Source organism: Anser anser, assembly GCF_964211835.1.
Source record: "Anser anser genome assembly, chromosome: 3".
NCBI lineage: Eukaryota > Metazoa > Chordata > Aves > Anseriformes > Anatidae > Anser > Anser anser.
The window spans coordinates 102,540,113-102,568,059 of NC_139722.1; the positions used below are offsets into that span (position 1 = coordinate 102,540,113).

A 27,947-nucleotide genomic window follows, 5' to 3' on the forward strand; every position below is an offset into this window, starting at 1 on the left:
GGACAGGTTCTCACCTGGTATAAAACAATACGCCATTGTGCCTTTTGCCCAGATTTGCAAAACTACTTAACATGATACATTCAAGCTTTCAGAACCCAGAGCATTTCTGCTAAAGCCACCTAGGTAAGTGCCTTGCTTTCTAAAGTGATCAGCAGGTAGGAACCCCAGCTGACACAATCAGCTTCACTTTCAAAGCAGGTTACTGCCTAACATGCTAATCTTATATTTTTAGAAAATGGTAATAATTAAAAAATCTGGTATTGATTATGGCTGCCATCCCCTTTTTAAAAGCTGGTCCTGATTAGCAGCTCAACTAAATAGTAAGTGCAAACAGCTTTGAGCAAAACAAATCATGGTAAACAGATTAACATAGTAAAAGCAGAGTTTACCAGCAGATCATCCTGGTGGGATATACAACTACATACAGGTGCTTTTATTTTGACCTCTAAACACTGTGCACTCAGTGGCTCAACTGTTGTTAATTTATGGTTAGTAGAAACAAAGCACAAAACATTTACTTTTTTTTTTTTTTCTTTCTGAATTTTCCCAAATCCTGTGCCTCTTGTTTGCTTTCAGGATTTGAGGTTCTCGTGGTTAGTTGCACCACTACTGATGTAATTATGAAAATAAAAGGGAAGCAGGAAATAATTTCACTTATCCTAGTGTTCTGCAAACAGTGTAACTGTATTCAGCAGTTCTTCCTGGCAGACTTTCCTTTATTGATAACAACAAGCTTTCAGAACTTGGAAATTAAAATGGATGTGATTGGGAGGCTCAGAAACCTTGCACTGATGAGTTGATGATGAGAAATCTAAATAAAGAAAAGAAAATCCAGTTCCATTAGCACACTAGCATTAAGAGAGTAAGCTGTGAAAATTTCAGTGCTCATTTGCAGCGTAAATTGGGGACTGTGCCACAACTGACAAATTGACATTTTCACTCCACAGCAAGACTAGAGCAGAACTGTGCTAACCGTAGTCTGGTTTTTAGGAAATTACAGAAGATGCAGAAAAGGCATGGAAAATTTCATGCCTGGCAATTTGTTTTAACACAACTGTTCACTATTTCTTAGGAAAAGGAAAATTAAAAGGTTAGAATGTGCATGCACTTCAAACTGGAGAAATCTTACATCTCCCTCCATCCTTTGCAAGGTCCAACAAGAAACAGACACTAAACCAAAATAAAATCACCAGTGCTGCCTAGGAGGATGTTTATCAGTGAAAATAAAAAGGCTATTTTGACAAAATCAGTTTTCAGTGAATTCACGTCAATGTTGAAAAGATTCCAGTGGCTGCAAAAAATATTCCAGAGTACAAATATATTTGGAAATTCAGTTTTAAAGGACAAGTAAATAGTTGGTAGTCCTTTGAATCAGGATTAAAAGACCAAAAATTTGTAAAAAAGACCAGTGCAAAAAAAGATATGAAAGATGATACAAAATGTCATTGATGTTACCACCTTTTCTCAAGAGAAAGCATTCCTTTATACCTACCATTGTAAAGTTTTTCTCCAGAACCTTGCCAGGTCAACAGAAATTCCCTTGTACATTCACACTACTAAGAGGCTATATTGCCCTGAGCTTTTCCAATATAGCTAATAATTTGAAGTAGCAATATCACAAGAAATATAGATCCTTTCTGTTTTGAATATGGCTCAGAGAACCTGCAAGTGCCTCCAGTTTTTCAGATACCTGCGTGTCAGACACCTGTGTACCAAAAAGAAGCTAGTAGAAAAAATAGCACTTATCTGTGCAATTAAAGCTGTGTACCATGCCATAAACTTACATTTCTTAGCTTTTAGAGCCAAATTTAGCATTGTGAGGTATTCTGGCATGCACCAGAAAAACTTGGTCCTCTCCTTCTCTTAGTCTCAGTCTTTGTGGTCAGTAAGGCTCACCTTTTCTCTCATTCAACTCACACCTTTTCTGATACACAAGTTCTCAATGTCTCTGACTGAGCTCTTCATCTAATATTATTTCCTTTCAGCTTTTCACCATAGTCCTTCCATCACCATTGTTCCAGGTTCCCTAACTCCCAGCAGTGTTATTCTAATTTATTACTTCTGAACCTCGTACGGTCCAAGTGTTATTTCCTCACCATCGGGGTCAGATAAGCTCTCTTTCATACTGCCTGAACGAATGCAGGAGAAAATTGAGGGCACGATAGTAATACGCTCTCTACTCACTGTTCCTTGGAGAAATAATTACAGAGGAAATCTTGCTTAGTTGGTACTGTTCTGGAAGGATGTATGCTCAGTACGGATGAAATATCTGGAGAATTTTGTTGTCAAATCCTCAGAGCGCAAGTGAGCCACTATTTGTCAACAGCCAATAACTGGGTCAAATTCTTTACAGGAGCAATAAAAGAATTGAAGGAGAAAAATTAGAATGAAAAAAAATGGAGAAAAAGAAGCAATTTTAGCTCCACCATCTTCTCTTTGGAACCACAGTGTGGGGGCACAGCACGAACCGAGACGAAGGACTGAATTCTGAAGAGATCTCAGGGGATTTTTTTAAACAAAATAGTTATTTCTGTTGATATTTGGTCAAATGAGATATACATATTTAACACACTTTGCGAACAGATATGAAATTACTGACACTTTCTACAGACTCCTCCATAGAGTAAGAGACGGAAGGAGCATTTCTACCTCATTCCCCAGCAATCTCTCACTACTGCATCTTCATCTTCTAACTCCTAACCACTGTTTTTCTGCATTGCTCTGCAGCTGGTCTAACCAACTGGTTATACTCAGCTTTCCCCCAGGTACACCTACACCGGGAGCTATATGAAACCTGGACATGCATCCAAGCTACTAATGGAGGATAAGATTCATGGCCCTACTTTACTGAAACTTAACTTGTTGCATTTGAAAGGGAGCCAAAGAAGATGATATTGAGTTGAGGAACCTTCAGAGAAACAGATCCTCAAAAGCCATGTGCTCCAATGTCCACCATGAAGTCAAGCTCATATAAGTCATTGTCCCAAAAGCAGATCTGAATATTGACATGGTTGGGAAAATCATGTAGCAGAATATTTTTCCGGCAAATATATTTTATGTTATTTACTTTTAGGAGGTTTTCATGACTCCCTTCCTCAATCACCTCTACATTTGCACTTCACTCTCTTTTGTTTGCTTTACCACTTTTCCCTTTCAAACACACAAGGCACAGAAACCCCAGCATTTATATTCTGATCAGCAAACTGGAGTAGTCTTTTGAAATTTTTTTTTTTTTAAGCTCATCCTCAATAGCGTCTACTTTTGGAAATAACCAAGGCACACTGCCTTCCCAGCCCAGTTCTGCTCCAGTTCTCAACATGTGGTCTGTGCTGTATGGTAGATGTGGGTTTCTTATGCAGGAACCACAGAAGAAGATTAAAAAGAAAGTCTGAAGGAGTCCATAACTCCACTCATAAGTTTGAGGGGTAGCTAATTTAAAAACATGAAAAAGTCAGCATTTAAGATAATTCGAACACTTTTTTTTGTTTAGGAGATATTGGAGGGCAAGTTTTTTAGGAAAAAAATGGACACTTAAAGGTCTTTTTATTGTTGTTGTTGTTTTTAAAGAAGGTTGTTACTATTTCTGTTTTAGTGAAACTACTCAACACCACAAGAAAAGCTGAGAAAAACTCCGTCTCTTCTTTGGTGACAAAAGCAGATACAAAACCAAACACAAAGACAACAACAAAAAACATTCTAAGATACATTTGTGATACTTGCTACTTTTCTGAAGTAAGGGAACACATTTTTCAGCATCGCTTGCAGTTTTTATCTTTACCATCTAGCATAACAGGTAACGCATTTAGATTACCAGCAATATTTATCCTTTAATAACATCAAACATATTTTGTGTATTTTAGTTATCAACACATTACTCTTTTACTTTGTATTTCAAAAAGGCAGTGAAATTGTGCCAGAAGGGACAGATTTAGCAGCAGGATTTTATTATTTTTTCAAATCAATAAGCAATGTAATAAGACTTTTTAAAATACCCTGACTTCACAGGAAAAACTTGTGTCCAGGCAGTGGGAAAATGGCAGAAAAAGTATTCCTTAAAGTGAAATTGCTTTTGAACCTACATAACTAATTGCTAATCAAGTGACAAATTGAGTTCAGATTTCTCGTTAAAAATATTAACCATATTTCAGAGTTTTAGCTGCTTGCTATTCAAAATTGTTCCCTAAAATATAAATATTTAGAAATATTGAGAAATAATTGTATTATTGTTATTATTATCATCATCATTATTGTTGTTATTTTTGTTATTTAAGATTCACATTCGTTTGCACTCTGCAATGATAGTTGTTAGGCTTTGGACCCAAAGAACATAGCAGTATTACAGTAGGTAGTTACATGAAGCTAATTTAAAGCTCAGTCATAACTGAACTTCTCTAGAAGTTCAGTTTCAAGTGCCTATGAGAAGTCCGGGTTCAAAAATCAAGGGCTATTAAAAAAAAGTGGGACAAGACAAGAAAGAAATGATGTATTCTTCCTTTTTTGATTTGTAGAGAAATTTATTAAGAACTCTGGGATCTGGACATCAATAGAGTTGCCAAGTATCCTCTAGTGCTCAGGTACTCAGGAGCTCCATGAACTCATCCTCACGTAGACACAGATCTGTTTGGAAAGACGTGCTCCTGATAACTACAGCTGTCGATGAGGTTGCTGGCATTCCCGACACACTCACAGCTGCTATTCAAGATACTCCATCTTCCAGGAGTCCAAAGAAGTGCCCTCTCTACTATATATCTGCTTGTGGTGCTTGAAAAAGTCATTACAGACCAACTGGAATAACAGCAGAAATTGTACAGCTATTTGAATGAAGATCTGTAGGAGTGTACTAGAAGTTTTCATTATATGGTTTCTGACATTGTTTATGTGCTGAGACAACAGTCATTTATGAGAAAGTCCACTAAACTAAACATCTTGGCATGTCTACTTTGTTTTTTGATTTTTCTAGATACAGGTATCTAGCTTGCAGCAAGAGAGATCTCCTTCCCTACCCTGTTGCCCATAAGAAACTTTCTCAGGACCTAAGATATAAACTGTTGGGGAAGGAGGGGGGCTAACTGTCCATTTCTGAGTTAAGCAACCTATTGAAGGAAATAATCTAGAGGATAAAAATGCACGTGGAAGGACAGTTATGAGTCCTCAGAACAAAAAGATGTGACAGAAAGATTATTTACCACTCTTCCTCAGCACTAGCTCCAGCTTTATTATTGAGTTACCATTTTTTCATGCTTTTCCTCTCAATCCTGTTTTTTTTCTTTTCTATAGACATGTGGTCTTAGAACAGAACTGCGTGAATAATGGTATTTTCAGGTAGAAGAAAAAAGTCTTTTGTGCTTTGCAGCCCATTTTATCCCAGGGAACAATGCAACAATATATTTCACAAACAACCTCTGCATTCCCATATCCCTCTGTTACCATTTTCCCTCATAGGGATTATCTGAAAGTGTTCCATAGACACAGAATAATCACACAGTTCCATATTTCCTTGTCAAGATGAGCCATATTTGTTCTAGAAACACATCCACAAGTGAGAAAACCTAACTAAGCAAACTAAGCCCATAGCCAGCAAGGTAGCTTCTTGATGCTGTTGCACAGTAATAAATGCAAAGCCAAAATCAGTCCACTCAAACATGGCAAAAAGACTAAAAAGGATATTTTCTATTAAATAGAGTCTTGTGAAATTGTTTGACACTGACCTCTGTACTAAATCCACTTCCTAGGAAAGATCTAGCAATAGATGGCAGATAATATTCTATTAAAACTGAGTTTAAAATTTTATTATACATACTGTAACATTTACTAGATAATATGAAGGATTAAAATAGAATTTTAAAAATAGTTAAATAAATGCCACACCACGGTTTCTCTAGTGTTACCTCTGCTTTATTTAGCTGACTTTGACCCTTGGTAAATACACGTCACCATCAGAAAGCCTTTCAGCAGCCTACAGGAAATCCAGAGCAGTAAGAAAAGACACATGGTTCTGGACTGCTGCCAGCTGCCACCAAAATACAGTGTCAGGATTTTTCACTTGCCATTGGTATAATATAATAATACCAGTAACTGTAAAATAATACTTGTTGCTTAGGTAAGCGCTAAAGTCTTTATTTATGATGTCCTCTCTCCAGGAACCAAATATTTGGTGGGTGCAAGTGGTACTATCATTGAAGAAAGGTTTGGAAAAAAACTATCCATAAATAAACTATTGGTTTCACTTAAATTTCTTGGATTCCAAGATATCAGCAGGAGGTGTGTGGGCTAATGATAAGGTAAAATTATAGTAATAAGAGGTTTGGGAAACTAGAGAATCTGCTGCAACACTGGAAAGCTATCATTTTCTGTAGATGGTAGTAATCTTTTCTTTTTTTTTTCTTCTATTCAAGTACTTCTTTGAGGCATTCAGTCTAAAGGACATAATATTTATAATTTTATTCATACTTATAAAAATCACTTTTAAAAATTATTTCTGCAAAGTTGTTTTCTGAATTTATAAGGTCATGTCTTGGTCCACAGAGAATATCTATCCATAGTGTTTGGATGAAACTTACAGCAGCTCTCTGGAGATGCTCATAAACTGCATTTTCAGACTCCCGAGAATTTCAAGTATCAAGTTATATGATAAACATATGCCCCCAAGTCGGAAAGAATGCCCTCACTTTCAAAAGGTTACTCATATATGAAAAGCTCACACTGTGAGCATAAATGCAGTTGATGGCTTGTCATAATATAAAGAATAAGGGAAAACACAGCCAACCATCATGTTCATTTCCTGAGAGAGCCACAATTCCAAAGGCTTTTCATGACACCTCCTTTTCGTGTCACATTGGAAGCTCTTTGTACCATCAGGAAGATGGTTCACAGCAGCAACAGTAACAAATATGCAACAGCATTAATGTACACATGCAATTCAGAGATCCTAAGAAACAAACCCAAAAACTGTAACTGATCGCAAGCTTTCATCAGAAGGCTTTCTGATGAAAAGCACAGTTGGTCCAAAGCCAAGATATTTCTCAGAATACTTTTTCTTAGACTTTTTCCTTATATTTTCTATCACAAAAACTGAAATATTTAGAGTTGTCTAGTTTGAACTTCTGACTACTCTGGTTTGCAGAAATGACCTGAAATATTAATTTTCAAATGTATTTCCTATTGGGTTATCTTGCCTCCTGGGGACAGCAGACCAGAGGACTGGATCCGTTTGCAGATGCCCCTCTCTCCTCTAAGCAGGGCACATGTTTTGGTGGTATCAGGTCAATAAATTAAATCAGGAAACATTTTGATTCTGAAAGACCTTAAAGTTTTATTTAGAAATGAAATAGCGAAACAAAATGTTCCACTGCTTTCAGACAATTTTTTGAATCATTAAATTCCCTGGACATTTTTCCTACTTTTTTATTCCTATTTGCAACTGAAACAAACGCTAAGTACTTTCTACAGGACCATGGATACTTACTTGCAATGATATACTTCTATTAAAATATCCTAAAGAGTAAGCAGTAATTTAGAAGCAAAACATAGTGAACTGCAAAAGATATTGGCCAGTATTAATAAATATGCAGTTTAAAATAGAAGCTAAATTTACAACATCAAGCTTCATGCTGTCAGAAGAGGGTAACATGAGATTGATTGTATAGCTATCCTTCCCTGGCTTTTGCTTGTCTTGGTTATAATCTGATAAAATTTCATTTTTCAGTACTTAAAATTAGTGAGTTTGTTGCTAACCTTTGTAAGGTCAGAATTTGACTCTGCTTTCACTAAATCTGTGTTTTAGTTTCTCTGGATGTGAAAAAATATTACACCTAGACACAATATTTATACATATACACAGGCATGTATACACACAAACACACAAAAATACTTTTGCACTTGTACACAAAGAAAAAACAAAGGTATATGAAAAGAACACCCCTTCCTTCACAATATGCATATAAATATTACATAGAGATAATAAGTGCAACAGTGAAACAATTGGTTATACATTACTCTAACAATGCAGGTCTTAATTATTTTATCTGATATCTTCAAATTTCCAGCCTACTCTGTGGATGCCCCTCCTGTGACCTGGGAGCTATGCTACATCTTTGAACTGTCTACTGTGTACACTATATTCTAGTCAAGGGGAAGAAACTGAAAGGTCAAACACTGCTCCCGCTCACACCTGCCCAGGGGGACAATAGCTCTTGCATGCCGAAAGGGCGCAGAAAGCTCACTGGGCTTGTGTCTATGGACAAATCACCGTACAGCTTTGGACCTTCCTGAATGCAACAGAAGCCTCAAAGTAAGCCTCTGACTGTCAATTTGTCCATCAATACAGCGTTCATAACTGAGTACGCTGAACTGAATCTTTACCATGTTGTCATCTTATTAAAAACAAAGAAAACATAGACTGGGATTATACAGACTTGAAATTCCATACATCTCCAGCAGGGTTTAATGCACATGTGCTTTAAGTCATGCCCTATTTAACACTTATGATTACACAGTTGACCAAATTCCCCCTAGAAAATATTTCCACAGCCTCTTCTAGTCACCTCACAGAAACCTACAGCAACATTTTTCCTTCTGTTGCAGAGTTATTTACTCAGCTAGGTTAAAGAGAGCTCTCACGTCTGCCCCTGCAGCTAAAAAGTAACTCTTTACTTTAAAAAATAAAAAATAAAATAAATAAGATTTGGAAGATATACCATTGACAAATATATGCACACATTTGAAATCAAAATTGTTTCTTCAGTTACTATAAAAAGATAATAAGCTGTGTCCTACCTATGGTGGTAATAACAGTGCCAGCAAAGAAGAAGGAACTTCCCAAGTCCCAGTGACTGATCTGAGTAGATGTGTTTCCTAAAGGTATGATTCCTGCATTTATTGCTGCCACTACTTGCTGCAAGTTTAAAAAGATTTTCGTCAATATTCATGAAACAAGGATATTAATACACATTACACAGTAATTTGTTAAGTCACTTATTTAACCCAAGCAATAAATCAGCAAAGGATGGGTATTGGGCTGTGAGTTTTCTCATTCAGTCAGGCTAGGATGTAATCTTCAGAACACACCCGAGCACGTCAGCAAGCTGCAGAGCTGTGAGCTCTAAACCCCTAACGCAAAATGAATACAAAATCCACAAAGTCCATAAAAGTCACCTTAACTAGATGACAAACACAATTTTAAGTGTTGTAAATATTTGGTGAAGAAAATGATGCATTAGACAAAGATTTACAAGTAAAGTTTCCCCAAATATTCCTCTATTGAGTTAGGTAAGCAGATGTATTTTTTAAAACACAGTCATTTTAAAAGAAAAAATGTCCGTACATTTTTTTGGATCAAATTAACTCCAATTAATTTAAACACTTCTGTAGAACAGGTGATTCAGTAATTAAAGATTTATAATTACATTTATGATTATAAAACTTCCACTATATTAATAACAAATCCAGAGTCAAGTACTAAACACGTATCTCCAAGTTTATACAACTATATACTTCATAAATGTCGTCCTTGAAAAATTCAGTTCCAGCAGCTGAAATGAACAAGCATGACATTTGTGACATTTTCAGAGTCTTGAGAAATATAAGACATTTCTTATTTTGGCAATGTCACCTACTGTAAATTGTTATCATGAAAGAGGATTCCTGTGCAGTTTTATCTCCATTGGAGGTATATACCAGCAGCATTTCAGTTAAAAGCTACATGTCAAGAAAAAGTATTTTTAAACTTGCAATAAATATTTTAAGAAACGCAAGCTATAATTTCATTCTGAAACTTTAAAACAGGATTTATTTCATAATTATGATCATAGTAATAATAATTAGTGTTTAACAAAAGAACAACAGAGGAAGCAATCCTGCATGGCTAAAATGAACTTTTTTCACTAACCAATAGCTTTCTGCTTGGTGAGTTGTCCAAAAATGACTATGCAAATAAAGACATTCAGCAACAGGGTAGACCAGAATGTTTTCTGTGTGGGCAGAAAACCCACTGTTTTGGTTTCTGAAACTGTTCTGAAACTGAAACCCTCTGAAACCGTCCCACTGTTTCAGAGGAAGATTGTTTTGCAGAATTATTATTATTTTGAATCATAAAATACATCAATAATTTGCTAATGAAACCATTTTTGTTTCTAAACAGTGCCTGTGGAAGTCAGTTGTTATGGACAGACAAAATATCAATGCTGGGATCACCAGGCTATCAATTTGTAGTGGCTAGATCTCAACCAAAATCCTCCACTTCCAGTTTGGCATTGTCAAAGCTCAGATGCACAAAGCAGCCATTTCCAAATCCACAGCTGTATCTCTACAGCCATGGGGATCTTGCTGCCATTTTCAGCACCCAGGGATTTCAACAGAAAGCCAGCTAGGGTACTTTTACATGGACTTTACACACTTTGTCTTCTATACCTTCAACTGTTTTCATTTTAAAAATGCTTTAAAATACCAGAAAGGCAGACATCAAAGATGTGGATTTTTCAGTCCTACTGAGGAAGGAGAAAAGGATGGCGAGAGGGAGAGGAAGAGAGTTTAATTTTGCTTTGGGTTTGCAGAATAATGCTACTTCTATGTTTGTACATTACCTACAACTTGGCAACGATAAGTACTGACAAGTGTTTACGTTCCTGTAGGAAGGGACACATCAGACTAAGCCCCATGTGGAAACCAGCCCTTGTACCGATTTCAGAATTTACACATCACAGATATTCCTTTGACTTATAAACCCTAGTGAGCTGCATTATGAAGCCTACTGAATACATTTTGAGTATTTTTTCATTTTATTGAACTAAGAATTTTCACCATATGTCCTTGTACCTGCAAATGGGAACGTGCTCTCCACTGAGGACATCATATGGTAAAGTGCTGGATCAATATAATTTTATGGGCCCATTCATGGTTTATTGCAGTTTAGTGTACTGCGTGAATGCCCTATACAGAACAATGCACCTGTTTAGGCAGTCTAACAAGACCAATTTTTATACAGACCCAGATGTAAAATGTTTTCAGAGCTTTGTATCACCACCACAAAGTTTTGGAGCCAGACTACATCAGTGTCTTTTCTATGAAAAATATTCTCATTGAAATTCCTCAGAGATCCATGGCAGCCATGCATTTCCTAACTGCAGTATACTACAACTACAGAATTCCAGGGGAAAAAAAAAAAAAAAAAAAAAGATGCAACGTAACCCAAAACTGCTGTGTTGGGTCAGACCTGACAAAACACAACATATGGCTACAAAAGACAATTAGTCTTTCTTATGTCTGGTTTTAACCAATAGCTAATTTGGAAAGGATGTAGAATTAGGGCAAGTAGGAAAGTGGCTTTTTCTTCACACAGCTTCAGACCAGAAGTTTTATGGACTTTGAATGGAAGGCTGCATCTGCATCATGGTGTTAAGATTGCATTGGGTGGATCATTTTACCAAGAATTTAACTACTTTTGGAGGCCTCTGGCACTCTGGGAGCCAAGAAATACTGTGACAGTGAGTTCTGCAATTTATCTGTGGATTGTTTAAAAAAGCACTTCCCTTTGAGATTAGTATGTGCTTCCTCATAATTTTATAAAGTTCTAATGCTATGAGACACATTCCAACAGAAATTTCTTGTCTGTCTACTCCAAGAAATTCATGATCTTATAGACCCATCAGCTGCCTCTTTTCCAAGTTAAAGGCTCTTTCTTATTAAATAATGTATTTACCTATTTAAATAAACCAGTTGAATATTGTATATCAGCATTTCTTTATTGCCAGTATTTCTCATTGACCTTCTTTGTACCTTTACTGATTTACCTTACCCATTATTTTAAAAACAGTTTTAGTCAGAAAGGGCCAGATGATGCCTTCTTTATCGTCTGGTTATTAAGTTTCCAAATACACACTATTATGCTTTCTTCTCTGTGGTTCCCACGTCTGGGAGAAGCTAGTCTTAAATGTTAACAGCATTACATTCCTTCAGAGCCGTCCGTAAGTCTTCCTTACTAAAAAGGAAGGATGACAGGCCTAAAAGCAGCAAAGTTGCAGGTTTACTGTGATCAATAACACCATCTCATAAAGTCTTCGAATGTTGCCTCTGGATTTTACTGGGAGGGTAAATTCATCTTAAATTGTTTGGATCAGCGGTTATCTTTCCTCCTTAGTTTGGTCAGTGCTAGTGAACAGGTCCTCATCTAAGACTATTACTAAGCAAAATATTAAAAGAAAATAATATATATGACAATTCCTAACATACATGCATTTCAGGGCAATAGCTGCAAAGCAGTTCTCCACTGTACAAATGTAGCCAGACTATTGGATATTAACATTTTTCTTAGCACAGAATAAAAACACAGCTTTGTACCAGTGTTTTCTGCTAACTTCACCGAGAGCCAGGATCTCACCCTCTGTGTTTAAAAAACAGGTTGTTATTTATTGTCAGTACTCTTAGGTCCACTTTTCTCTGTCACTTTATTCTTGCTCTTCAGCCTTATTTCTTGACTGATGCCTTACTACAAGAGCAAACACAACCATTTCATTTGTCACAAGTTTAGCATGACTTTCCTTCCTTTATAACATTTTTTTCTGCCTTCTGAGCCCTTTGGAATATCCTAACTTATAAAGTAGCATTAGTAACTCTGTGCATTTTCAATCCTGAAACAGTCAAAGTCATGAAAACTCTGTACAATCTTCACATTTATCGTAGGTTGTAGCTGATAAAGCCTTTTTGTGTTATCTTAACATTGGAATTTCTTGGCATCTAAAAAACTACAATAATACAGTTAAGTAACAGCCTTAGAGGGAATTTTCTAGTTTTTCTTATTAGTATTCCACGTACAAACGAAATTCTGGCTTAAACCTCAGTTCCACTTCACTACTACAGAACCACTCAGCACTAGAATAGGGATGTGGACAGTTGCCATTCTAAAACCATGTAAATTATTTCACTTGTCTTGCATTCTTTGAGCATATTAGTTTATCTCTTTTGTACGAGGTGACTGAGGACTGAGCAGAGAAGGGGTCACCCAGCAGACAGCATCCAATCATGGTCTCTATGGGAAATAGTTTTAATAATATTATTATGTCTGTTCAGTAAAAATACTAGGTTTTTGACCACTTGCTTTTTAATTGTCCTTATAATGGTGAAATCTGGAGCTTTTTTTAAAGAAAAAAACATTTTCAAATATCTAAAAACTTTAGGAACTTAATTCTTTTTTTTTTTTTTTTTAAGTCACTAGGATCCTTAGGCTAGCTCTGTGCTGTATTTTAGGCATAGGCATGAGCTGTGTTCAGGTCCTAACTTGTACTACAACCAGACTACTTGGCTTTACACCTCTAACCAGCAACAAGCTTCAGTAGAGCATCAGAGAAAAGAGGCAGAGATGTTTGAGCACAGAATGGATGGGCCTGGCATTACTTGTGTTTCTTTTAAAAAAAGTGGACCTGAATTCCAAAAACATAAATACTGCATTCACCCTGTTTCCGAGAACACTGGGAAAACAAGAGTGACAACATAAAATCTCATTTTAATTCAATGTCAGTTATTCATTTCCTGTATAATTTAGAAACACTTTCCGGTAAATATATTGTGCAGTTTTTGGTTACCACATCTCTGTGTTCACGCAGATAGCTGTCTGGAGAGGCCATGATGAGCTACCCTTGCAGTTTATCACACAAAACAGCCTTTCAAAAAGCAGTTGTTTTGAGGGGGAAAAAAAAAAAAAGATAATTCTCCTAGGTCAGGGATTTCAACCTTTGCTCCTCTGACCCTGCAAGGAGTCAATGGAGATGAAAGACAAAAGCAAGACTGTTGATGACAGAGCTGCATCCACTAATCTGGGGTCCACATTGCCACAGGAGAAATACAGAGAAGTTTATAAACTGAGGAGGGTAGCCTCTGGTAGTCATCCACTTTCTCATCTACGGAACAGGCAGAAATGAGTATATGTCAAACCAGCCGCCCCTTCTCATCTTCTTCTCCAGCAGGCTCTGAATGCATGCTTTTGTACCATACTGCAGTCACTTCACTTTTCTGAAATGATGTAACACAACATTTCATTACTCTCAGCTTTTCTATCCAAAGATTAAAATAGATTCACCTTAAATTATGCTGCTGATAAAAAAACGGAGTGTGTTCTGTTACCCAGCTTGTCAGGAGTTACCTTGTGCTTCCCGGCAATCAATTAACAAGTGATGTCAAAAAGTCAGCGATGCCTCAAAGTTTTTGGAAACTCCATTCTTCACCTGGATTTACTCCTTTGCCGTCCTGCTGCCATTTTAACAAGAGCTCTCCCTCTCTCTCCAGTGTAGCCACACACCTCATGCTGCCCATCTACTGCATAGGTCCTAACTTTGTACTTCAGGTTTGGTTTACAGAGAATGGAAATCCCAGTTCTGTGTTCAGAGGCACACTAGGATGCTTTTAACACTTAGCAAATGACAACATTTCTCATCCAATGTTCACAATCTACTTGAACTAAAAATATATAGAAACATATTTAAAAACATTTATATTTCTAACTACGTCTTACAAACAGTATGTATATAAATTTTGTGTGTGCTTACATACATATATACACATATGTACAGACACACATCTAAGGAAGAGGGCTTTTCTTTGCTTCTTGAGCTTAAAGATGGGAAGAATTATTCAGACAGCTGCTCAGGAAAATTGACTTACCAATGAGTCATAGCTGCCACCCTTCTAAGACAAAAGCTGTCATTCAGATGCATTCAAGCTAGCTAGGTTCTTGGTCCTCTAAAACTGTTCATCCGAAATAAATATATCATGTAAGAGCACAAACGCCAGCAGCGGAGAAAAAAAAGAAGAAAAAAAAGTTAGAAACCACTCTGCTTGAAGAGAGAAGCAAAAAGGATGGTTAGAATTTATTATTCTCCCAAAAGTTTGTATTGCTTTTATGCTCATGAAGGGTAAAGAGCATGTGCATAAAGAAATTGTTTTTGGTTTAACTGCCATGAAGAAAATAACTACAGAAGAGCGATTTGTACTGACAGTATGCTATGATAGGAGCAGTCCCAGGCAACAGAAAGTTTGGCAAAAAAACCCTCTCTCCATATGCTGAGGCAGAAGAGAGAACTTCTGGTAGGGGAGGGTAGAGAGCCAGGACTACCTCTATACTTCAAAATAAGAATACACAAGCTCACCTGCTTTGATGGGCAGACTCCTTACTAAGGACAGACACATGCACAGGGTAACAACACAGACTACAGTTCCTGCACTTCATGTTTTCACTGCTTTAAATGTCATTCATTTCATGTTGCTTCACAAAGAGCATTAACAGGCAGCTCTGCGACTGGTATTTGCAATTTGTCGTAAGCTTCAAGTCTGAAATGCAGCAGCACAACTTAGTACATTAAAAAAACTGATGCAAAGGTATTTTGGATCCCCAGATAAATAAATCAAATACACTGCAGCATGAATTTCTTTTATGCTGGTCTGTCAGTCTTTTCAAGGATCTAAGGTTTATGAAGCACAAACACCTGCTGCTTGCAGGCTAGGATCTAGACCAACATGGGATAGTTTCTGTTCCTTTTTGGGAAAGCTGGAAGGAAGTGCAAAAGTGAGAGTCTAAGCTGGTCTCAGCTGGGCAGGGTCTGAGCTGGTGCATGGCAAACTCCCGCAAAAAGTTCCAAAAAGTTCCTCAAAAAGATCACAGGACTGAGAATGTCTATCAACGTTGTGATTCAAAGAACGGATAAAATTTCATTCAAGATGAATAGGCTTAGCTAACACATTTTAAATTTATATAAATAAATTACAGATTTGCCTGAAAACAAAATCTTTGCATATCTGTGACTTATTATTTCCAAAAATGATAATGCGAGCTCAAAAAGCTTCTAATCTCTGGGAGAGAAAGAAGGGTTTGCACTTCTTTATTTTAACAGTTTTCTACCTGATCTGAGAGGTTGTGACTCAAGGAGCTTATCTGGCTGAAATAAAACAACGTGCTTCTGAGGATGCAGCAAAATTAGTTTCTTAGGGCTAAGATGCAAGTTGTAAAAAATCCTACGAAAAAGATATAAAATCAGCTACTGGTGGAGGTTCACCATAATGAAAAATACATCCAAGCTACTTCAATCTACAAAAACGAAGTCACAGAAAATACATATTTTGAAGTAAAATATTTTTAACAAGAAATTAAGTCAGAAGACATGACGACATTCTGGTGATACAAGTTTGATGAAAGAAATGCAGGTCCCATGACATTCATAACTGTATCGGGCTTTCCTCAAGAGAGATAAAGAAAAAAAAAAAAAGGGAAAAGAAAAAAAAACACACACACCTTTCCTCCAGAGAGATAAAGAGAAAATACATTCTAGTCTCATTCACAACCTAAAAGATGAATGCAAAGTAAAGGGAGAATTTAGCCCTTGCAAACATAGGACAGAAACAGGCAAGACAAGGCGAACTACTGTGGACCCCAGCCCTGAGAGCTTTCTTCTCATGTTAACCACAAAGCCCATGCAGAACCCAAGGAAATCAACTTGTGCAATCAAGGTCAATTCAGCTAATTTTGATGGTTCATTAATTCTTTTTTCTTTTAAATATAAGCGCATTTTTGTGGGCATTCAGTTTTCAGAGGAAGCCACATACTCTGAAAGGGGCTGGATAAAATCTCTACAAAGTCCTTTACTGCAAAGACAGCTTGGTGCAGCACCATGAAAACTTGCTCAGATTTTGAAATGAAGGCTTTATAAAACAAGAGTTACCACAAACAGCACTTGGAACACATTAAAAGATTGTGTTGTTTATTCTGATATTAATTTTTCCACTTGTTAGGGTCTTCAGAATAAACATATTTGAAGGAATTTTCTGCTAAAAGAACCAGAAATTAGATATGTTCTCTTATTTAGTTTCAGTTTTTACTTTAAAAGTCTTTATTAAGTTTCAGAAGTTACTAAGATAACTAAAATAATTCACACCAGTTTTCTAGGATGCTTCAGATATTTAAAATACTCTAACTGAAATTTCTCTTATTCCCAATTTTTGTGCAGTAATACACTAAACAACTTGATGCTTGGGGAGTAAAAGGACTTTCTTTTCATTTTGGTTTATAAAGGCCAACACTAAAACAGATAACTGCTAAGTAATACATAATTAGGTGTTATTTATACAAAAAGCTCTTCTCTCTGCCTCTCCCTCTTTTTCTTTTTTTTTAATCAGCTTTCTCTTTGGCAGGAGGACAAATACTCGTCTCTCATTGCCAAGACAGCCCACAATACACAACGCTGGTCACATCCTAACATGATGTGCATGTATACAGCATGAATACAGCAGGAGATCTTCCTGGGTACCTGGCAATACTTTGTGCATCTGAGCTTGGAAACTGCCTCCGACATTTTCAAAACTTTATTGGCAAGTTTAGCAGAGGGAATAGTAGACACACTAAAGGAGAAATGAAGCTGGAATAAAATAATTAGAGATTCAAGTGCTCTAATTAGAGATATATTTTTTTTTTTCATTCTCTAATTCTTATTGTTCCTTGGATTACTCCCAGGTTTCTATCAGCTTCTGTCAACAAAAAACTCACTAGTGGAGAAAAAAATGTTCCACCAGAGATGTAAAAAATCCCTACCATAAGTGAAGATCAGTTTTTGTTTGTTTGTTTATTTGTTTTCCTTTCTCATATACATGAAATCCAGACAGCCTGACTACCTCTACTCTTTTATTTTGTCATCTGCTATGGCATGTCAGGGCCAAGCTGAGAGCAGGCACGGACAGAGAAACCAAAAAAAAACATCCATGAAAATTGAGAAGAGCTCTTCTTCTTGCAGCAGAAATAGTAGCAAAGTCTCTGGCCACACCCCCTTCCACAGCTTTATAATGTGTGAGATATTATACATAACCTTCACCAAACACTTCCTCATCTGTTAATAGCCGAGACCCTTTCAAGACCTTCCAGCCGAAACTTTAAAAACACAAGTTTGACATGAGACCACACACAGCTTGCTGGGCTGTTGCGTCCTCATCAGACTCACCCAGGCAGTGTTTGTATGTTCACAAGTTTCCATCACAGGGGATTTCTTTAGCCGTAGATCGTGGGTACACCAGCACTTAACGCTGTGCACTGCCTAGCTCAGCATCAGTGTGTAGAGCACACAGTGATCCACTTAATATTGTTGTTAATACTTGCTTTGGGCTACAGCAAACAGAGTTGAAGTTGCCTGAAAAAATGGGCTCTTGGGTGTACAGAAATCCTCTGCATGACTTGTGCACATACAAAGGTTGGTGCTAAATAGCAGTGCTTGTGGAATTTCAAAAAATGGTTTCTGGAATCAGGCCCCAAGGTCATGCATTGCTGTTGTTCATTTCAGGTGTATTTTATAGCGGTGAGGCAACAAGGAACTGAAGTAGTGAGCACTGAAAGGGATTTGCAGCACCAGAGCATGGAAGTCAGCGACGGACAAGGTCATGAAGACCACCTCTTTGTCAGCACACACACAATGCTGCTGGACTCGGCTGACCTCCCAGAAGTTATGAGGAAAACCCAGGTCATTTTTCTGAGGCAGATGAGGTTGCTTGGCTGTCATCAGCAGGGCACTCTATTGCATTCACTTTGCATGACCTCTGTGCTACATAGCAGCTCTCCATCACTCCAGGTTTCGCATGTATATCAGATATATAAAGTATCTACAAGTATAATTCCCACTGAGCACACCTAGAGGAGCCACACAATCAATGTGAAAATGTATAGTTTCAGGAATTCAGAACGCGAGCAATAAAGCTCTGTGTGTTGAAAAGTTATCAGTAGCGTATACTATTGTGTCAGGTAGGTTTTGAGTGACTGGTAAGATAAACCAAGGATGAAGAAGATAGGAAGCAAAAATTCCCTGTCCTGAGTGCATTGCTGGAAGCTCACAACTTTGTGTGTTGTAGTCAGCTCTGGGGCAAAGGGAAGATTTTAGCAAAGATGATGGAAACTGGCACCTGTGTGCTAGCGAATTGGACTTTTCCACTTGCACAAATAGTTTTGGTTGAATTTGTGGCCTCAGGCCAGTCTTCCCAACTTGCCCACTGAGCCACCACACAATGTACTGTCAGTTAGGAGTCAATGGGATGGTCAAGACTGCTTGAGAGTAAGGGTTAAATGGCAGATCTGAAATTGTGAAGATTGAAAATGCCTTGCATGATAAGCACCTTGAGCAAAGACTAGCACAAACAAGAGCCAAACCAGTTTCTGAATTCCCAGAACATTAAGTTCAAAAGGAAAATTTTATACTGAATTTCATTATAGTTTGACTCAATGTAAACACTTGATTAAAGAAGACATTATAGTCTGTAAGCTCTGTAATTTTCTTCACACACACTAAGCATTCCAGCTTCCTACTGCGCTAGAACATATTAATTTTCAGTTTGGTATCTTTCAGTGAATTCTTAAATATCGTTTACTTTTTCCTTACATGCACTATTTAGTTTTATTCATATAGACATCCAATGGAAACTGAAGAAACACCGCATTATACTGTACTAATAGTCAGACATAAGCCCAGAGAGACAAAATGCTTTCCAATAATTTAGCTTCAGTGACAAAGTGGGAAGAAATTTGACCCCATGGTTAGGGTAGCTGGGAAAAAATGGATTTGATACGCTGCTTTTCCACAGATTTCCTATTTTATTTTGGGCAAGCCACTTAATTCCAGATCCTTAAACAACTTGATGTAATCCATTGTCACTTATTCCGCAGCAAGAAAGGCATCTACATGTACTTGTAGGACTTGGCCTTGGCTCCCTTGTGCCTCTGTCCTCCTCCTATAAAAGGGGAACCACAGCACCTTCCTGCCTCCATCCCCTGGTCTTCACAGTGCTGAGGAGGGGTCTGATCAGCAGAAAGGAACAAGGAGGAATTAAGTTTTTTTCCATTTAGCCAGCCAACAAGCACAGAAAATTCTTCCCACAAGTACCACCTTGCATTCACGTGCTGTGGGCGGTTGTGTCCCCCGCCGTGCTCCGAAAGCCTTTGTTTTTTCTGGTCATGCCAAGATCGCTAGCTGGAAGGGAACTAATTCTGATACGGGTATCTGTGCACTGATAGCTGTGCTGAAGCTGTCATTTATTTTACACAGCACATCAAATGGGCTTTCAATGCTGATGAAGTGGTTTTCTACTACCAGTCTGTGCTTCTGGGTAGGGAATCATAAATGCTTAAATATCTAAGTACTCCAGTGCAAATTTCAACATTTTTTTGCCTTCAGGACCATCTTGTAGATGACGTAAGATAATATTGCTTCCATATTTCTATTTTTATCTTCAAAAGTACGGGATCTGACCTAAAAAATTCATATGGGATATTTATACTAGCTATTTTTAATCAGAATGTGTGTGTATATCTCTTTGAAAGATTAGTTCACATTCTGCTGGTAAAAACGCTGAAACATATTTATTACATAGCATCAAAATTGTTCAGATAGACAGCACCTCCTCGGGCATGCCTAGTTGGGACACATGGAGATAGGAATTGCTGAATAGTCATTTTAAAAGGTGCCACTCTTGGAATAATTCTGAGGGAAAAGGAAAAGGAGGGGGAGCGGAAATCACAAACTGCAAGACATTTTCCCAGTTTGCCTTCAAAATTTAGAAGTGGTGTGTCATAAAAATAACTCAGTAAACCAGAGCTTTGTATTTGAAGCTGCAAAAAAACAGGTGTCCATGCCAATGCCATGCTCAAGGCAGGTTGGTCTAGGTAGCTAAAATCAAATTCTAAGCTCTCAGCCAAATCTGCTGTTAAAATCAACCTCCAGAAGGCCTACTGCCCATGCCACTGGCAAGCTCTGGAGCCTGCGGTACCCATGGCACACGGATGCCCCCCACCCTCTTCTGCTCATCCCCTTCCCACCCACAGCCCCAGACAGCCCCGCGGCTCCGGTGAATGAAAGGATCAATCCCTGCCAGCTCTTGGCTGTTCACTCCAGCCTCCCACTCCCAGAAGTGACATTTTTGGCAGCCCCTTGCTGTTCCCCGCAGTGCTGCTGGATAGCCATAAGAATACGGGCACACGGGATTTAAGTTGGAAAGGACCTCATGAGGCTCTGAATCTGGTTCTGTGCTACTGCAAATAAATATTTCCTATGGTTGTGAGCCAGGTGACCTGCAAGGGTAAAGTCGTGTTAGTAGGAACACACCGATTTACATCAGCTGGGGATGTGCCTTTAAGAAGCACAGAAAATTGAGATTTAAGATCAAAACAGCAAGTGCATGGTGCTTTCCTGTACTTAAAACAAAATCAATAAAAAGAAGCATACAGCTGGAAGGAAAGCTAGCTTGATACAATCACGGTAAATTAGAACTCCTTTAAGGCAATGGATGGTGTATTTTCTTCTTCAGGATTGGGCTTCTCAGATATTGACAGACCTAGTAAGGCACGAATCAATATATCAACTCCTTTGTGAACTATTAATTATATATATTGCTGATGAATAATCATTTAATTACCATAATGGGTGACTTCAATGAAAAGGCTGTCTACTGAGTGCACTGGACCTAAAAATAGCAATAGCTTTTCCACCACGAGTCTTTGCATGGAAATGCTATTGCTCAACTTCTGGCCTCACCACTTGTTACATTGCTTGGCCAACACAGAGCTCGGCTAAGACAGCTCTCCCCCTGTATGCCAGCAGTGCTGCCATACGTTATTTGTCCCTCTAAGGCAGGGCAATAAGGGTGTCGTATGGATTACCTGAATCAGTTCATCAAGCTCTGTTGCATTCACACAGGAATGCTGAGACACAAACGTCTGCTTCTGAATCACAATGGTGGTTTTCTGGGAGGTTTCATGAGGCTGTTCCAGGGCTTTAAACACTGTTGCTCCAATTATTAAATACACGACCACCACCAGAAAAATTGTTGAGACTGTCTTCCATTTCATAACATTAATAGCTGAATCGCTTTCCTCCCGTGAAGTGAGCACAGTAGGCTTGGTAGAAAATGATAATCTTGGTTTGGAGTTCTGAGTGGCCGATTTGGGATCCAGCAAGTCAGGTGCCGCCACTAACAAAACAGAAAAAGAAAGTTAATTTTTACAGGGCTGGTCAGCGTGTGTTAACAGAGCTTCCTTCTTGCCAAGAGATTACAGAAATTGTGCTGCTTCCAACTGGAATTCTTACATAGTGGAATCTTTCCCTTAAATCCCATGCCGCCTTACAACAAAACTGCTGCTTGGGGAAGTGTTATCTGTTTACACTCACACCCACGTTTGCAACATTTTCTCTGTGTGTGTCCCCTTAGGATACTCGATCACTTCCAAAAGGCAGGATTCCCCCTATTTGCGTATTTGTGTAAGGTGGCATTTTGCTGCAGAGATTCTTTACGTCCTCCGCTGTCTTAAGTACCACTAAGCGGCTTTCCAGCTGTATTTCCTTGGCATTACAGAAGTAGCAGAAAAATGCAAAGCCGTCTTTCTCTCACCTATGCTACCCCGTGCTCTGACAAACGCTCTCTTACAACAGTTGTGTGATCGCTTTGCAACTCCCCAGACACAGCCATAAAAAAAACGCGCTCTTCATCACACCGCTCCTAAAGCGTTAATTGTGTATCGATCAAACCCTTCGGAAAATACCAGTAAAACACGTGCACTTACTGGAAAAGTCACCCATTTGTTAAAGCGGGTATTTTTATTTACAGCTACGAAAACCCACAGGGTTAGGAAACGAGCAGCTGAGCGCGTTATCAAGTGTCTCCATAACTCATGTGACTGCCAGCAACTACACGGGCACTGAAAAAAAAAAAGAAAAAAAAATCCGCCACATCAAGTGCAGGTAAAGGTCTCCTGCGGGATGATGGCCGCGGCAGTTGACTGCAGAAGCTATATTTAATTTGTCTTGAATTACAAGTACACGCTGAATGGCCGCAGCACGGCTCCCAGCTGCCGGGGGGGTGGAAGCCCAGCTGTGGAGGCGGAGGGGAGCCCCCCCGGTTGGCAGAGCCGGGACCCGACGGTCCCGCAGGGGCACCCCGGGCACCTGCTGCGGCGGGGGGTAGGGGATGGGGCGGGGGGGGAGCATCGATCCCCGACCCCCGGCCAAAGTGGGGGGTCCTGAGCACCCCCGCATCCCTTTCACCCCCTTCGGGGCCGGCTCACCACGACCCCCCTCCCAGCCGGGGGCCGGGCGCGGCTCCCCCCCTGCACACACCTGCCCGCACCGCGCTGCGCACCCCCGGCCTCACCCCCCCGCGCCCCTCACCGTGCCGGGGGGCGACCCTCCGAGCCCGCCGCGGATGGGGGCTGCGGTGCGGGAGAAGGGGGGGTCCAGGGCCGCCCCCTCCCCTCCCGGCCGGCCCCGCCGAGCCGCGGCGGCGAACAAAGGAGCGGGCACCGGGCACCGCCGCCCCCTCCCCGCGGCCGGTGCAATGCGCCGGGGCACCCCCGCCGGGATGCTCCGGAGACGGGAAGGGGATGGAAGGGAAGGGAAAAAGGAAGGGGAGAAGGGCAGGGCAGGCGGCCAGGCAAGGTGGAGAGGGGCGCGGGGAGGCAGGGGCGCACGCAGCATCCGCAGGGCTGGCAGCGGGGAGGGAGGCACGCCATTGTGCTCCTACTCACTTCTTATTTACCGACCCGCTGCCCTCTCCTCGCTCCACGGGCGGGCATCTTCTCGGGGCTCGGGCGGGTGCAGTCGGAGCCGGTTAAAGAGGCAGGAGAAGAAGCAGGAGAAGAAGGCAGAGAGGAGGAGGAGGAGGCTGGCGGGTGGGTCCGGAGCGCAGGGAGCGGCAGGGGCGGGCGGGCTGGCGGCGCGGATCCCGCGGGCTCCCCCCGGCCCCGGGGCGGGCGAGGTGCCTCGGGGCGCGCATCGCGCTCCGCCGCCTCCGCGCGTGCCCGCCTGCGCGCGTGCCCGCGGCTCCGGACGGGCGCCGGGGGCGTGCGGAGCAGCGCCGGCCCTTTTGGGGGGCGGCCGCCCCCTAAAACCCCCCCGCCCCTGCTCCCACTCCCCGCTCCGCGCCCGCCTCCGCGCCCCTGCGCCCCTCGCCAAGCGCCCACCCGAGGGACCGAGGGCGACCTGGCTCCCAGCCCCGAGCCCGGGCCGGTCACCCCAGCCCAAGGGAGACGCCAGGAGAGCTGCCCGAGCTGTGGCTGCTGCCCCCCAGGAGCCTGAAGTGATCCCCGTGATTTTGGCCTCGGGCTAAACCCGGTGTCAGCCACGCGTGACGTTAGCCTCGGGTCCGTTGTTCATGCCAAGGTGATGAAGGTCTGCGCTCATCCAAAAGACAGAAGAACATTTGCCAGGAACACCCCAAAACTGCTTCCACCACTGTGTAAAGTCTCCGCAAACGCGTTCAGAATTTACTCACCATACCAAGTGGGTGCAGGTCGCAAGAATTTCACGCCAGAGGCTGTCTCTGTAAAACGGCCAAAGGCAGTCATACCTCGGGTGCTTGATGGGCTTTAATCCTGCTCAAATCAGCAGCACCATCAGCAAACGCTCTAGAAGCCACTTACTTTAGCACGTCGCTGTATCAATGTGACATAATACAAATGAGTGTAATACCGAGTTCCTTAGGACTCCCATTTCAGCAGCATCAATCATGCCGCTCCTCCCTGGAGTGCCCGCGTCTCTGCGATTTCTGCTGGAGTCCTTTCCGACTGCTCCCCATCCCGCCAGCCAACGGAGCAGTTGTTGAGTGACGAGAGATGCTAGGCCCAATCCAGCAAGTAGCCCCTCCATCACATGCAGGACTCCATTCACATAGTCCTAACGCTCGAAGAATCAAATCCTCAAATGGTGTCAGAAGCCAGCCCTGTGACTCTTGAAGATAGAGGATTTTCAAGCCTGGAGCTCTTTTTATACAAAAAAAAAGATCATCGTCTTTCACCCTTCTCCCCAAAAGATGTCTCAGCCACAAGCATATGTTAACACTGCCTGGTCCTAGCTCATGGAAAAGAATCGCTTGACAGGATTTCTTCCAGCATCCTATGGGAAATCAGGCATGAGCATCTTCCTGCACACTGAGCTGAGTCTGTGTAAAATATTGTGGAAAATACTACTACATGCCTTTCTTTAGCAATCTAAATATTTGGAATCCAATTTTGTTTTTGCAAATGGAGGAATTATTATTAAATGTTGAAAAAGGGTCAGACTTATTGCCTACAATTTGAAAGCAGTGGGAAGCCTCCCGATAGCTTCAGCAGGGTTTGGATCAGGCCTTTCATTTAGGCATTCAACCAAACGGGCAGGAACCATTTTGGGTAGCAGGAGAGATCCGCTCCAGAAATGACTGTGATGGTGCCCTACCTCTGACAGCTGAAAAGCTGTCCCTGGGAATGTAATTATTTCAATTAATTACCTAGTGAACATCTTAAATATCTCCTTTGAAGTGGCTGGTATTTTCCACCTACAGTGATCACAGCCAGGTCCTCAGCTGGAGATCACTGCTTTTTTAGACTGGACTTCAGCTCTGCAATCGCTTTTCCACCGGGGATGTAAACATTCCACATACAGTACCTTTAACGACAAGCATCATCCAATCAAGACTCATCCAATCAAGAAAAACAGCCTTTCTTTTTGGGGTGTACAACAAAAGCTATTGTGTGTAGCAACTCCCATGTTCTTGAGGCCTTATACAGCACCAACAGTTATTCTGTAGAGTTGTGCATGACGATATTTTTATTGCAATGTGCACCACCCATTGTTTGAATATTGTGTGTGACCATTTCACCCTCAAATTTGGAACTGACATTGGAACGGTTTGAAGTGTCAGGCCTGTAGCAGTCCTGAACTTTGCTAAACAAACACACTCAAATGCAGCGTGTCACTGGCAGTGTGTCACTGACAAAACACACCACCAACCAACGTGGATGAGATTAAGTAATAAAAGGGGTTATAGCACGGAGCTCCAGCCTTGAAAGCAAATGGGCTCGCTGCTGTGCCAAAGAGATTTATCTGAACAAACTAAAGAAAATCCTCAAATGCTTACAAGTCAAAGTATCTACAGGTTTGTATATTTCACGCTAACATGAGAAAGGCTGGCAAAGTACAGGACTGACAAAAGCTGTCTGAAAATGTGGTGGCATGAGCTTGGGATGGCCACAGTACTCACAGAGAGCGGCTGCGAGAAGCTGCTCGACCCTTTGAAATGTTAAAAGTAGGCTCAGCTGAGAGAGGCAGGCAGGCAGAGGAAGTGGCTGTGACATGATAAACATAGCAATCACATATTCATACAAATAACAGCTGTAGATGACCTAAGCATAGATTTGATAGGGCAAGAGCACACTTGTAAGGAAATAGTTATTCCAGAAGAATAGAAAGACTAATTTAAAAAGCCTACATAACAAAAAATACCCTTATCTGATGCTGCTTTCTGTTCCTCTTTTCAGCCACGGGAGCCACCCCCCCCCGCCCCCCCCCCCCCCCGAAAGGCCAGGAGAAGCACAAGGGGTTCCTCCACAGCCCCACTGCCAGGTGCCACAAATTCTGTTCTCCTCTAGCCAGCTGCATAATAGGGGGCATCCCAGCTTCCAGCCTTCTTTATTCTCATTTAATTGCCAAGGATTTCTGCATCCCCAAGGGGCTGTTATGGCACAGCATCCCATGAGGGCATTTCCCTCCCTGCTTACTCCCAACACAAGAGCATCTCTGGGTTTCTGCACAGAAACACAGCTTTCCATAACTGCTGTACCCTGAAGGGAAGCGTGGAGAAGACTCAGACGAGGGTCCAGGCACATTTGGGCCCATGGGTGGTAATTTAGGCTCTCTTTTCCTCCCAGAGTTGCTTCAGGGATGTGGCCCTCCAGCGCTTCTCACCAATCAGGAAAAGATTGGTGCTGCTCAGTTTTATTACAACAAAGCCCAGCAGAAATACTGCTGCACTTATTTACTAGGTTAATTTTAAGGCAATTTTTATGTATTCAGCAGGACCTACAATTGACTTGTCTCTTGACTTCTTCAGAGACATTGAAAGATCTCTGTCAGTTCTTTATGGATAGTTATGACATTAGGGCCACGCTATGTCACTGTATTCTGCCACTAAACTGTTAGTCATATCTTTCCGAGGGAATTTACACTAAACAAGAAACTAATGGCATGCAGCCCGCTTCTTCTTCCAGAGGATGAGGAGACAGACAGGGGTCCGGGGGCCACGCTCCATTCCACCCACCAGTGGTGGAGGCCAGGGAGAAGGCGCTGGGCTGGAGGCACTTACGGTAATCCCTACTCAGCCTTCACTCACCTCTGGAAATCCTTACAGCAATTGGTGGCATGGACAACATCAAACTCCCTACTTTATCCGCACTTGATGCTCTCTCTGAGTCTTTTAATGTCTCCTTCCCACTCCCTGCTCGAACATACATGCATAGACAAGAATGAACCTTCAGCACAACTACTGCAAACCTGATTGAAGACTTCTTATGCTACTACTGCACCCATCAGTCAGCAACATTTAAAAATGCATGAACACTTTTAATTCACATTTTTAAATGAGTTAAACATTACATGGTGCAACTGGTATATGTATTAATGAGTTCTACCTACCCTGAGTGTCTGTTTTACAGTGTGATGAATTATTTGTTCAGCAGAAAAGCCATTGTTCTGCACCTCATCAGTTCATAGAAAAAATGTTTACATGTGCCTATCTATTTTCATACAGCTCAGTTGTCAGTTTTAATTACGCTCTAATTCTTTCCATCACAAGTAATTCTTATCTATTAATCCACGTGTGGCAAGTGGGAAGTTGTTTTAGGATCCACAAAGTATTCGCTATAGTAATTAATATTGTGAATGTGTATTTTTCTTTACTGGCTTGCAAATCTCCCAGTGGGTTTCCTCCCTGCCTGTGTCGTGTTACCAGATCTAATGGGATTTATTTGTCACATGTTCTGCCACTGTTTTTTCATATTTGCTTTCACAAATCTGTTATGCTTGGGCAGCTTCAGAAGCAACAATTATAACTAACTTTTCAATGTCATTCTCATCAATGATAAATGTGAATTGCCATATGTCACCTTTATTACGGTTTATTTATGCACAGAAAAA

General features: G+C 40.7%; 1 protein-coding gene across 7 annotated transcripts in view; it reads right to left on the minus strand.

The window, feature by feature from the left end:
- KCNK2 (potassium two pore domain channel subfamily K member 2) overlaps positions 1–27,947 on the minus strand; it is a 161,955-nt gene that overhangs the window by 58,616 nt on the left and 75,392 nt on the right. For 3 of the 7 annotated variants that reach the window (XM_083831999.1, XM_083832002.1, XM_083832003.1), the window contains exons 6-7: positions 21,665–21,975; positions 8,776–8,893 (exon numbers count right to left, since the gene is read on the minus strand). In XM_083831999.1, coding sequence (XP_083688125.1) covers positions 8,776–8,893; positions 21,665–21,975 — 429 coding nt within the window. Of the gene's footprint in view, positions 1–14; positions 2,140–8,775; positions 8,894–21,664; positions 21,976–22,564; positions 22,700–23,524; positions 23,683–27,947 lie in introns of those variants that run through there. The other 4 variants (XM_083832000.1, XM_083832001.1, XM_083832004.1 and 1 more) reach the window with 4 other exon arrangements.